We start from the raw sequence: 14,330 nt of genomic DNA, 5'->3' as shown, positions 1-14,330 counted from the left end.
CTTCCAGGGACGGGGCAGCCACAGCTGCTCTGGACAACCTGTGTGAGGGCCTCAGGACCCTTACAGTAAGGAATTTCCTCCTAGTATCTAATCTGAACCCACTCTCATTCAGTTTGAAGCTATTCATAATCAAAGAAGACACAATTAGAGGTAACAGCTTAAATTCCCAAAGAATGGAGACAAGAACTAATAAGCATAAGAGAAAGAATACCCTGGTTAGCAAGGCTGACCTTCAAGCACCCAGCATAGCTAGAAGTTGTCCTAGAGACAATCTGCAACAGATGTCAGCCAGCAGACTCTGTTGCATGCTTTGTACTGTCAAAAAACCACTTTCCTGCACAGAAGGGAAAAGGCTCAGGAATATGCAATCTGCTCAGCTCAGGAGTAGAAGCTTTCAAAGACATGTACAATGATAGAAATTATGCCACCAAGCACAGTGTACACTAAAAAACCTTAATTATGTTGAAGAGAAATTGTAAATAGTCCAAAGGAATGAAAACATCAGCTAGAGTAGGATCTGTATTTGCATCCCAGTATCTAAACCTAGAGATACTTTTCTCATTACATGCTGCTATTAAAGAATAGCATTTTCTGTAGATTTCTATTTCCTCCTGCCCTTCTAGCAGGATGAATACTTCTACTGAGCTACCCTTCAGACAAGAGTTACCTTTCCATGCACACTTCTGTTTGACTGCATCCCTTCTGAGAAGTGGTGATGAGAACTGTGCTCATAATTTGGGCCTAGCACAGATTTCTGCTGAGTTGCTCAGAGCTCCTTTAGCCTTCAAAGGAAATATCATCTAACCCTGGTGGTTTGTTATTTGTTTTGTCATCCTTTATTTTTTTCCATTTCTATTAAAACAGCATCTATTAATATTTCAGTGTAACACAACTTCTGAGATTTCTGCCCTCCAGAGTTCCATCTGGAGAATTCCCTAAATGTGCTGCATGTTGATGCCAAGAATTCATTTAATGTCTCCACTGCTGCTTTTCCAGTATCTTCACAGCAATGCTTTTGCCCCTTCCTTATCTGTTGGCTTTACATATTCTGTTGTAATCTTTAAGCTTCTGCCATGTTGAAAAAATAATTTTATTTGTGTAATCATCAAGTTGCTGCTCAAAATTCTTAACTAAGCAGCAATATTGTGCTTTTACATTTAACTTGCTAAAACTTTTACCCATCTGATATATTTTATTATTCACTCAGGAATAATTTGATTTGAAGAACTTCTCATATTTTGCCTTCTAATCATCCTTTTCCTTGTTCTGTTAGAGAGATTTTGACTGATCACATACATTCAGTCCTTAAATAGTTTCTACACTGCCTGAAAGCTGATGACCTTTTAAACTTCTTACTAGCTATCCTCCTTATTAAAAATGTGGTTTCCCTTTGATGTTTCATGCCACTGAGACTTATTTTTAAAGTGGGTTCATTTGTGCATTGATTTAAGAACATTTATGGCTACTTATGTATTGGCTCAAGATTACATCAAGAGCTGCTTCCTTTCTGGTGTTTCTCTAATCAGTTGTTCTAAAAAGCAGACATTTATGGTTGACATAGTGGATATCTATTTAGCCTACGAGCAAATAAAGATTGATATCATGAATTGTGTTTTCTACTATCACAGATTTAATGTTTTTCAAAAGAACTGTGAGGATCTGGCAATGCAGATCATCCACCTTGGTTTGTTGAACTGGACAATTTGCACAGAAGCACTCACACATCTAATCTTGTTTCAGGGGCTTATTTCTGCTGGTTTTTCTTAATGGGAAAAGCCTGCCTGGACAGGCACTCCCAAGGGAACTCCTTCAGAAACTGAGCACTTATTGTAAACACTTAATTACAGTGAGAGCTGGGTGTTTTAAAGGTTGTGATGGGCTGTTTTCTCAAACCACAGCTCATTTCCTTCTCCAGCTACCCAGTGACAAAGAAAGGCCATTAACAACACCAACTTTAGAGACAGACACAATTTCACTTCAAGCTGTCTCCAGCTCTGCCAAAACATCTCCCTGTTGACCTAAACCACCCTCTTCCCCACCCCAGTTTTAGGTCATACTTAACTCCCTTACAGTATTACAAGCCAATCCTGCAGTTCTTCCCTCTGTTCCCATGGGAATGTGCCAAGACAGTTTGACGTGCACACGCACACGACATTTTCGGGGCACTCTCCCTGCATGTTCAGTGCAGAACCATGTGGAGCATGAACATGGAAGTGGGGAATTAGCACTGCAGACATGCGAGGGGATGCTCTGAGCAGTGCCATGGTGCATCCTGGATCACGCTCAGCAAACACAGGGAAGCAGGACGTACTTGAGGGGTTCGTCAAAGCGAACTGTGGCTGCACAGTGGAAGACAACATTGACCCGGGTCAGAAGCTCCTCCTCGTCTTCAGCACTGATGGCCAGCTTGGGCTGAGTGAGTTCAGCATTAATAGGCTTAATCTTCTCGTGGAAATTGGGGCAATCTTCTCGGACCCTGTCAAAGACCTTGAAGCACAAACAGAGAGAGATCAGGGACAGAATTAGGCTGCTGAGATCGCTTTGATTAGCAGCCAGTCTGATTACATCAATCAATGCAACTGGCACAAAAGAGAATTCCTGACTGGGAGGACACGGGTGACATGATAAAATAGTCCATTCACTTGCTCCCTCCCAGGAGAAACAGAACAAAAATATAGGAGGTAAATGCATTGCTCTGAAGAGATTAATGAATTTTCTCTGCCACCACTCATTTCCTTGGACAGCCATCAAAATTCCTCTATGTCCATATTTCCTGCAACCACTTGCTACTTGACCTTGAGGACTGCCTGTAGGACCAAAACAGGAGCTAAAGAGCAGGAGGGCAGAGTACAGAGTGGGAAAGCCTGTGCAGCATTACACTCAAGCTACATGGTTCTACAAAGGACTTGCAGAGAGGAGAACTGGACACATTCTTGCTCCTCCTCCTCTTCCTTTGCAGCTCCTTGTCTACTGTCACTCTGCTCCTGTCAGAGGAGTCCAGTGGGGGACCTGCTTTTGGGATGGAAGGATGGGGCATCTCAGTAAGCCCCACTGCTGAAGCTGTTGAGTGCCACCAGCAGTTTTGCTGCACTGAACATGTATGCAGCTGGCTGGCCTCTCAAGCCATCTTTCCAGCCCTTTTTTTCCTACTAATATGAGCCACAGCTCTTTCCAAGACATATTTCTGCACAGCATTATTATATTTGAGCCATTTCAGCTGAATTAATAGAAACTGTTAAGTCCAAAAAAAGATCCTTCCTTTTTTTTGGGGGGGGGCGGGGGGGGGTGGAGCAGAGTGACAACACAAAAGGTAGAAAGAATCAATAGACTAGAAAGGCTGTGGGATCTGAAGAGGTATAATCTAGATTCCAAAGGATAATCACACCTCCAAAGTAACAAGTCTAGTGACAGGAACACCTAATACTGGGAGAGATTACTGAGGGATGCAAAGGACACATCACACCACCTCTGGACACCTTTAAGAGCTGTCTAAGTAAGCAGTGACAGGAAAGGCAGGGAACAGCTGAACCTGCCTTGGGGCAGGAGGATGGACCAGCTGATTTTTCAGTAGCTCTGTGTTTTTGGGGTGTTTCCCCTCTGTAGCCTACTCACCCATAACACCGAGTTTGGAAATATCTTTGCTACCATGGCCTCTTGTTTTCCTAGAGATTCTTCTGCCTCTGATGTGCCCAGTGCTTACATACGAGCAGAAATTGTCTGACATAAACTAAACACACTAAGAGACACATGAAAGATTAAATTGATCCCAATAGCAGGTTTTTTTTTTTTTTTGGACTAAGGGATTACCATCTTTCTGCTTATCTGACAAGCAGCATATCTAGATAAACCTTGAGGTTCTTAGGGATAAGAGGTGACAAGAGAATCATTAGCCTTCCCCATTATGCACCATACTCTGTACTTATTTTAAATTGCCACACAGCTGCACATCCTTCATAAACCTGAAATTTTAGCCCAAGTTAGGACAAGACAAAGCCATTTCACTGTTCTCACCTGAGTGCACACATTTTTCATCAGTGTGGCTAGGCCAGAAAACAGATCTGTAGACAGAGAGTTATTCATGGGCAAAGGTGTTGGTGAGAGCTAGCTGGACTGCAGGAACTGAATTCCCAGGCACCAACAGCCTTAATGTCTGCAAAAAGCTGTTTTTTTAACAAGATACTACACTGGCTCTCCAAATATGCATCATCTCATGACGCATCACATGCCAGCAAACCCTGATGGGACACAAAATGGAAAGGTTTCTCAGAGAACCCACATGAGCTATCTTGTGGGATTCTCAGGAATATTAGTTTGTATTTGTTTGTTCTACTGCAAAGAGAGTGCAAAATGCCACAAAATGGGAGTTATTTTCTACTTGTTTGGTATAAATAATGCAAAGGCAGAGAAAGAATGAATCAGCCCTTTACTTTTCAGTCACGGCTTATAAAGTAAGAGTAGTATTTCTGCAGTGCCAGCCTTGGACAGCTAAATTCTTCCTACATCTCCTCCTGACATTCCCTCTGCAGATAATGTCCCCTTCAGCTTCTGTGCCTGCTGCTACCACGTGCCACTCAGCTGCTGCAGTTTTTCATCCCCTCCAATGATTCACTGCATTCCTCTGAAGGATGAAGGCAATTTCTAAATGCAAGCTCACAAGTCAGCACATTGCTTTGGAAACCTTCTGCACCACAGGAACATTCAGTACATTGTCACCATTAAATCAGATAACGGGAGCAGCTGTTTAATCAAAGTCTGCTGCTTCTTTCATGGAAGCTGAAGGTTTCAGACTTGTCAGTGCTTTACAGGGAAATGAAGGAAGATTTAAAGGCAAAACAAATGCAGCTTATTTTATACTGCTTCCTGCAGTTCAAGGAGTACTTAACATAAAGATGATGCTTAGTCTGAAGGTGAACTGTAATTGCATCTCTAAATTCTGATGAACTCACCAAGAACATAAATAATAAATCCCCAGTAACTGTGTGAGGCCTAAGGATTGTTCTGTCTTTTCTTTTTAGAAGCCATCTGCCAATATAAAATACAGTCAGTGCACTGGCCTGATGTTGGAATTACATGAAAACACTGGCCAGGTCAGCAGGGATACAGGAATTGCCACAAAATTACAGTGAAGAAAAAGGAAAGGGCTTTGACTTCAAGTTGTCCAGTATTAATGAAATGGAGGGAAATCAGTAGTAACATTACTGAGCATCCTAATGCATTGCAGGGACAGCACTGCTGCCTTTCCCAAACCAACAAATGAATCTAGTAGCTGCTATTCTCATTTTTAACCTCAAAATAAGATCCAAGCTCAGCATGGGCTGTGCTGTCCCTCAACAGAGAGGAGAATTTCTTATTTCTCATTTTATAATCAGGCAATTCCCATTTAGAATACTAGTCAAATCTCTGTGTTTTCACTTTACTCTGTCAAAAATGTGAAAACAGGACGTCTGGGATTTCTCCCAACATTCTAGTTGAGTGTGTTTGATGGACACTTTCCCTATTCCTGCCCTCCTAAGCTCTGACATCCCTTTCCAAAGGACATCTGCAGCTCTTGGTGTTCCCTGCTCTTGCCTTAAAGCACATAATAATTCAGAGAGGTTTCTGCCTATCAACCCTTCAATCAGAAATTTTTCCATGCCACAAAGATACAAAAACCTCAAAGAAAGGGTAAATTGCACATCTATGGAACAGCACAGCTGAAAAATAAAGGAAGCACTGAACAGAGCAAAATGCCAGCGGCTTCGCATCTTCCTCAGGCGGCATTTTCAGTGAAGCAAATACAAACTAATGAAAAGCAGAGGGCCTAAGCCATGGTCCACTTTAAAAAAGGAACTTGCACAAGTCTGGTCTTGTAAAAGCCTTTCAAAGGCCTGGGTAGTCCTTTCTTTTTTGGACAGCACTCCTGGATCTCCCCCTACCCCATCAGGCACTGGTGACCGACCCAGAAAGCATCAAGTTTTTAAGTGTGGCCAAGAAAGGCAACCTTTTTTCCTCAGGTATGTTTAATAGGTGCCAGGAAATCAGGCTTCTCTAGGAGGATTGTAACTTAGAATCTAGGAGGATTGATGTAACTTACATTATAACATGAACATTGCAAGGCATTACTGTATGACAACCTTTAAAACAGAGAGAATTCAGAGAATTCCCACAAAATGGAACTCCTATATGACAAACCAATGAGAACATTAAGGTTGAGGGAGCTCAATTAAAAAAAAAAAAAAAGAAAAGAAAAAAAGGTAAAAAGGTAAAAAGGTAAAAAGCTTCCACCTCTCAGATAAAGAAATGGAAGGGACTGCTTAGCATGATTCAGGAGATTATAGGCAAGAATTGCTCCCTGTAAAGGAAATACATAATTTATCCTAAGAGAGACACAGGCCAAGGGGTAAAATATTGTGGCAAGAAAAAGGCATTCACTGGCTGTGTGGAACAATTTTAAACCCAGGTGTTTGAAATCCCTCTTCTGAACAGAGCATTGGTGTACAAATGCAGGGGAACAGCCTATATATAAATACACAAAATAACAACCCCCAGGGTGTGCATCTATCCCTCAGTGATTTCAATGACAGCATCATAAATATACAAGTGATCATCACAAATTTACACTACTGAAGGTACCAAAGTCATGAAAACAACTCTTAAAAAACCACCTGATGTCTGCAGTTTAGTCCTGCTGAAAGGGTTTATCAAGTCTGATAAACTTGTGTTTGCTGTTGATAAAATCCTCCAATACATTTAAGAAAGGAAGGTACACGCCTATTTTAGAATTGCCATTGTAGCAAATTTGAGATAGAACTGGGCAGCTTCTTGACATAAAGTAATTAGCCAGCAATTAATCTTCAGCCTGGTAGATTTCCAGCAATAAACACCAGGATTATTCAGTCAAGAAATGTGTGAAAATGCAGGTCAGGAAGCTTTAATTGGAATAGAGCTTTCCCCCCTCCCCCCTTTTTGCACTCTTTGCCTCATTTCCTCTTCAGAAAATTGCTTTTAAGCACAGTTCTTCTCAAGGCAAATAAAGCGTAATTCATCTCATCAGTTGGAAAGCAGGCAGCAGAGCATTCCTCATTACAGAAAAACAAATGGCTTATGCTTCAATTCAGAGCTATTACCTTCCCCTGAGCAGAGCTAATGTAGTAGAAATACAGGACCCACCACCAACATCTAGTAAACAAAGCAGCTGATTATTTAAAGATGAAGACTACAGAAACAAAAAGAGAGAGACAGACTCAGTACAGGTCAGCTAAGTCTAATATGTATATCCAGCTATTTGGGATGTGGTTTTGAATAGCCAGTTTCCTTGAAAATTGGCTGCTGACCAAGCCTGCTGTTTTCTAGCAAGAATACTCGAATTACACGCCAGTGAATCTGGAACACTTTCCGAGTCAGATGCCATAGACAGGAGTATGAGGGATTTGAGAGACATGGAAAAGCTTTCCATGGTTTCTAGTGCCATCTTACAGGTGGGTGGACAAGTCATGGATAGAAGATAGAGCTTTCTGATGTTTATCACAGATGTTCCTGGTGCCCCTGGGTGGTACTTCGAGATCAGGATCAGTGTTTGATGGGGAAGAATGTAAGTGCAGAGAAGAAGGACGGCAACACTTGGAGCTCTTCCTACAGGAACCACTGAAAATGTTTCTTCCCACACATTTTCCAGGACTGTTTTCCTTCTCATCCTTCTCCACAACTATGCCCCAGCAAGGCCATGGGTCAATAGGAGGCAATTCCCAAAGGATGTCAGCAGTCACAACCGGAGTCAGATCCCTGTCCCCTTCCTCAGTTCCTGCCTTGCAGAATTAATTACCACTGGCTTTGAGAATCACTGAATGGACTTGGAAATGTCAGTAAGTATAAAGTTATCCAGACATGGGATCTTTATCTGCTTTTCCATACCCATTGCCTTAATCACAGATCTTTGACGTTTCACTGCCAGATTCTCTTGGATACCAGGGAACTTCAGGAGTGTTTGCTGACTTCCTGAGGATAACCAGCCAGGATTAAGGGCTGTGTCAAACACAGACTCTTGGAGATGTTGTTAGATATGACCAAGAAAGACTTGAAAAGATATTTAAAGAAATCACCAAAAATTACTTTCCCACTTGAGAGCATATTGGCTGTCACACAGACACAGAAGAGGCAGCACTGTATAAAACACAGTGCTGGGATGGAATTCCAAGTTTTGTTTCAAGGACAAAACATCTGGGCCATACAGCTCCTACAAGTACATCTGGGAAAGTCTTGACATGCACTCCTCTGAACTTGTGTCCCTCCAAAGAGCTCTTCCAAAGGAATGGCAACCTAGGGTGAGTGTCCTGTGCTTCCATACTCACCCTGTCCTCCTTCTGAGGCAGAAAGCAGAGAATGTGATCATGAAGAGGATCACGAGTAATGTGGGCACCAAAGTGCACCTTAATTGAAAGGGTAAAGGGAGGTAAAAATCCTTTGATGTCACACAGAGCAGAAGTTGAACAGATCAAGACAAACACATCAAACATTCGGAGCTACTCAAATAAAAGACAGAGATTCTTCAAACATTGCAGGGAGAGGGCACTCAAGTGTAGAGAGCTGAACATGTGCAAAACGAGTACAATAGAACAATAATTCACTCTTTTAGCATGAACTGTGCTAGAAGATTAACAGAAAGAAGAAAAAGTCACTGGTCACAGGTGAGGAGTTAGCCTGGAACAGGGGCTTTTCCCAATAGAGGCACCACCTGTGGCCATGATGTCTTGGAAGATAAGAAAGCTTTCTGGCATGAGTGCGAGCCATTTCCTGCCAGCTGGTCTCAGGGACTGAAATTCATGCCAAGAATATTCAATTTATGGATGTGTCAAACAGTACAATCAATTAAAGATAGAAGTTTTGCAGGAGGTTCCTGGAATGTGTTGATGAGAACTTCCTACTCCAAATGACAGAGGAGTCAGTGAGGAGAGGTGCTGTGCCGGACCTTATTCTCAGCAACCTGTTGCTCTCATCAACATATCAGATTGACTGTTCTTGGAAATTCCTCCCTGTGAGGGTGCTGAGGCCCTGGCACAGGTTGCCCAGAGAAGCTGTGGCTGCCCCATCCGTGGAAGTGTTCCAGGCCAGGTTGGATGGGGCTTGGAGCAAGCTGGGATAGTGCAAGGTGTCCCTGCCCATGGCAAGGGGTTGGAATGAGATGAGCTTTAAGGTCCCTTCCAACCTCAACCATTTGATGATTTTATCATTGGCCTAGGACAATTTCTCATTTCAGCATTTTTCTTTTGTGCTCACATCTGACACAAATATTTTGACCTTCTGATGTCATCCCACATATATTTTTGTTATCTTCATTATGACAACGTAATTTTTTGAGTGGTGCTTAAAAGCCCTAAGTTGGGGTACCCCAGCCTTTTAAATACCTGCCTTTTTTCCTTGCTTAGGAAAAGCACTTAATTAGGAGCATATTCCCACAGTCAGGCTACAGGCAGCACACACAGTGAGAAAACAAACTGGGAGATTATCAGAAGCTAATGCAATTTAGAAGATCAACAGGAAGAGCAGGGACACTACTAGAAGTGAGAGCCCTTGCAAACAAGAGACCAATCCAGTGAAGAAGAAAACAGTTGATATTCTAAGAAAACATCTAAGAATGGATGTCTTAACCACTGTAAACCGATTTTCTGTAGTGTCACTATTCCAAGCAAGCAAGGAAGCAGCAAGTTACAAGTAATCCTTGATTTCCATCCAAGGAGCCTTCAGCTTAGGGAAATTAAAACTTCTTTAAGAAGATAGAACCATCTGTCCAAATAGTGTCAGCTACTTACAGCACAGTCTGGCTCTCCAGTGCCCCTGCTACTGGAGACAAACTGTAATCAATGCCTCTTATTATGGCCAGTTCTCAGAAGAATCCATAGAAACCTTTTGGATATGGTTGCAAAAGCCCCTCTGGAATCACAGCTCAAACCTTCTCTCTGAATCCAACCTCTTTGCATGTTATTCAAAACATGGACTCCTTTTTAATAATGGTTGGCTCAATTAGTTCTGCCCATAATGAACATTCTTAAAATTCACCAATTCCTGGCTATGGGTAAAAACAACAACAACAAAGTTATAAAAAAAACTAATTCCACTGAACTTTGTCCAATTATGTGGATGTAAAGGAAAGGCAGATTTGTCCCAGGAAGTCTGCAGCAGCCTTTTGGCATGCAGACTCCCTTTTCCAGTCGCTTGGGTCTCATCAAGCAGGAGGTGTTGTCTTATTTCACAACAAAGATACCTGTTGTCAGGAGGGCCATTTCCCGTCAGCCTGCCATAGTAACACGTCTGCCGGGAGCAGATGTCGCTCACTTCCCTGTACAAAGATCAGAGCATTGCCACAGATGGCTCAGCTACACCCTCTGAAATGTTTCTCCCTCTCCTGCCATTGCAGTTGCACCCCAGTAGAATGTTCTGACAGGCCTGATGGTAAAAGACAAGTCAGATGATATTTCACACACCCTGCAAGACTGTTCCTCTTTAAGGCAGGGAAAGATGAGTTTTGTTTGCAGTCAGGTAGGAGTTTATCTGTGTTTTGTTATTTTGAGGTTTGTTTGTTTGTTTGGTGGGTTCTTTTGGGGTTTTGTTTTGGTTTTTTTAAACAACAGAGAAATTCAGGTATTTTAGTATGGAAAGAAACATGCACACATTTTAAACAGGATCAAGAAAGCCATATCAAGTGTCCTTAAGCCAGACTCAGGTTTTAGCTTGCCCTGGCATCTCAGAGAGTGTTGAAGGGTAATCAACAAGCCTCACTTATCGTCTCTGACACTCTACTAATTCTTCTACCTAAAGCCAGAATGTTAGAACTTTCTGAGCACAGGATTTGTGGCTCAAGACATCTTTCACACTGACATGCAGTTTTCAATACAACTATCAAGAGAAAAGTTACTTTTCTCGGCAGGTATACTTTACACTCATGCTGCTTCCAAGGGAGACCAAAGAGGATAATCCACATAAACTGAACTGGAATTCATGTTTGCTGCCTTTTGCAGCTCTAGATTGAACCAATTAATTTTATGTTACCCAGTCCATACAAGGGAGAAAAGTGAGCACTTGGGCTAAGTACGCTTCAGGTGTAACAAATCATTTGCCCATGTGTCACCAGAATAAGCAACATTTCCAACTAGGTTAAACTGTGCAGGGCCAGGAGTTGGATTGGATGACCCTTGCAGGCCCTTTCCAACTCAGGTTATTCTACAATTCTATGATTCTATGAACAACAAGAAGTTGTTCATACACAAAAGCCTCCCCATCTGTCTGAGCAGGGATTACCAGTAATGAGCCTGTGTCCTTTGCCCCGGTCCCATGAAGTTATAAATTCCTTTAATGCTTTAATCTACCAGTGAAAAAACCTTGGCAGAAGGAGTGGAGGAGAAACAAACAGAACATACCCCAACTCACCATCCTGAGGTACAGAAATGCACCTCTCACCCCACACAAATAAGAATACACAGTGTTCTGCAAATACTACTTGCATGAGGCTATACTATACATCCTAACTACATATTTAACTGAGGGAAGTACAACTCATTTCTCCACCTGTCCTGCTACAGTCAGTGGAGACAGCCCATGGGTTTCCCAGATTCCCTGGGGAAAAAAAACAACCCAGTAGTTAAAGATCTGCCCCAAACTACGTGATTGTAAAGTTAGGATCTCTAGGGCAAACAGTACAGCTACCACAGTGTGATAAGGTGTATGCAGGAGGTCCTGATGGAGCACCAAGAAATGCTGCTGCTGGGAATGAGGAAAGCAATTAAAACAGCTCAAGGACAACAACCTGCATGAGCACAAAACCAGAGTGTGAAAAACGGGTTACTCTGGTGCTGTGTTATGCAGGCTATGCACAAGAGGAGAAACTGCTTGTGCTTAATTAGAACTGGGTAGAAGAGTCAAGACTAAAATGAAATTGTCTTAGTGAGTGAATATGGTAAACAATATGATGCCAGTATGATACTGGTAGAGGAGTTTTGTGGTGCAAAGCCTTCCAAAGTCATCTGTACCCAGGCAACCATGTAAATAAAACTATCAAGAATAAAACACATAAAACAAATCAAGACTGCCTGAGTAACAGCACTGAAAAAATCCACCAAATCTGAGAATGAATGCAGCAGAAATGGGACAAACTAGGAAAAAAATGTAACTGGGGACAGACTGTTTACTGGAGAGGAGTTTGGATAGAGAAAATGAGGTGCAAGGCAGTCCAAAAACCAAACATCTGAAAATAGAAAACAGGAAGATATAAAATCAGGTACAGAATAAAAGAGGACAGGGTTTTTTTTGTCAGTGGGAGTGGGGACACCTACAGATGGTGATGAATCCAAGTCCACAGTGATGTTGAAAGGACCCCTATTGGATAACCTGCTGGAGCTCCCATCACGTCTTCATCTGAAAAGACTTGGTGTGAGACAGTGGAGAAAGGGGGGGATTGACTTGAAGTGGGAAAGGAGATAGATTTATAACTCAACAGAAATGTGATTCATAATAATTATAATGATAATTAGCAGCTTTATAGTTGTGTGTGCTTTTAGATTAGCTATCATTTAATTGCTTTATTAGTCCCTTAGCAGTGTATTACTTAATTTAAAATCATCATAATCTCTTAATTCAGGTTTATGTCTCAAGCCTGGACCCTGAAGGGGAGAGTCAGGCTCATAAAGTAACCTATGGCTACCTGCTTTGGCTTACCAGCCTGAAAGACCAGCTCTATCCTTCAATCAACAGGGATAGCCTTCAACCCAAATCCAGATGGATGCTCAGCCTCACACCCAGCCAGTCTCTGTCTCCATCCTCCCACCAAATGACACCTGTAATTCCAAAGCACTTGCAACAGAATGAGAAAACACTGATCTTGGTGTTCTCGGATGTTCTGCGCTCAGCTCATGACACTTCTGCTTCTCACACTTGCACAGGAAAATGACAAGTCCACTGGTGTGTTTTGATCTAAGAGAGATTCTGGAATTGTTTCCTGGTGTCATCCCTGTCAGTCTGAAGGAACCACAACAGCACGAATGGATCTTCACCACTGAAGCCGTAACTGTGATGGGAGGACTCCTGTATCCCACTGGTCCTCCACCTTCCTCTGTGCTTTTCTTTTGCAGAACATTTTTTTGGTATTGCCATATCACTGAATCTCCACCTCTTTGGGACCCTTTGTACCACCCACGAGTCAGGGTCCCCCGAGCAGCTGTATGGGGTGCCCAAGCAGGAAAGGAGAAATATTTCTGTGCAGCAGCTGCAGAAAATGATCTCTAAAGTGGCACGTGCCCACTGGTGAACCTGTGTCTTGTATTCTCCAGTAGTATCCAAGTTAATGGCCAAGTACCTCACACACAGATTCCTCTAACTTCAGAGATAACGCTGCTTTCAGACTCATTTTTACAGCAAAAAGCTTTTAGCTCACCAGGTCAGCAGAACTATGAGGAAAAGACAAGGAAAATCCTAGTCCATGCAATTTTCCTTATGTGGAACATGGCAACTCACCCCTTTCAAATGAAAGGCATTCAGATTTGGCATCTTCTCTCGGGGGGTAATAGCACAGCTATTATCTCCCCATCATTTGCCCAATTCATCACTCACAGCATTTTAATTTTGTCTAATTAAAAGAGTGCAAAAACATACTAAACCAAGAATATCTTCTTCCCTTTTACACTGGAAGAGATGACTCTCCAAAACACCTTCCTCCAAAACTCCTTCCCTCCCACATGCCTAAAAGCATCACCTGAAAAGGTTCAATTTATATAATAATATCTGATCATCCCTCTCTGAACCAAGAGAAATAACAACTAATATACAATGCTAGAGCCATCTGTGTCCTATAGGGTATGAAGATCAGTGATGTGCCAACATACAAACAGCAGCTCAGGAGATCATCTCCAAGATTAAAGCCCAATTTCAAAGGGATGCTAATCTACATTTATAATTGCAGCCATGGAAGTCTGCATTTCCTTGCACGTTGCTCAAAAGCCCTTACCAATTTAGGTATGATTTTACCAGGACAGATTCCATTTCTGAAACATTACTGCAGGATGTTTTGTATTGGATAGCTCATAGCCCTACAGTTTAATATCAGTTATTGTAGCTAAGAATGGTTCAGAGCATGTACAGTCATTTATTTTTAAAATGGACGTTTTTACTGTAATGCCAAAGGGAAGGAGAATTTAAGTCTCAGACTGCTTAGGACTGCTTCTATTAAACCCAAGTGAAACTCTGCCTTGTCTGCTACATTTTTAGTAGCAGTAGCAGAGTGTCCCGGACTACTGGTTACCATAAGAGGTTGGGAATTCCCTACTACATTGCAGTCAGCCCTGAACTGAAAAGTCTGCCATACATAT

The 14,330-nt window shown here is 42.1% G+C and overlaps 1 protein-coding gene across 1 annotated transcript in view; it reads right to left on the bottom strand.

Moving 5' to 3' along the window:
- FAR2 (fatty acyl-CoA reductase 2) overlaps positions 1 to 14,330 on the bottom strand; it is a gene marked incomplete at its 5' end in the record, with an annotated part of 58,666 nt that overhangs the window by 22,292 nt on the left and 22,044 nt on the right. The window contains one exon of the mRNA XM_082280959.1: positions 2,312 to 2,487. Within this exon, the coding sequence (XP_082137085.1) occupies positions 2,312 to 2,487 (176 nt within the window). The remainder of the gene's footprint in view (positions 1 to 2,311; positions 2,488 to 14,330) is intronic.

Source organism: Coloeus monedula, assembly GCF_965178545.1.
Source record: "Coloeus monedula genome assembly, chromosome: 4".
Lineage (NCBI taxonomy): Eukaryota > Metazoa > Chordata > Aves > Passeriformes > Corvidae > Coloeus > Coloeus monedula.
This window is presented reverse-complemented; position numbering and strand designations above follow the sequence as displayed.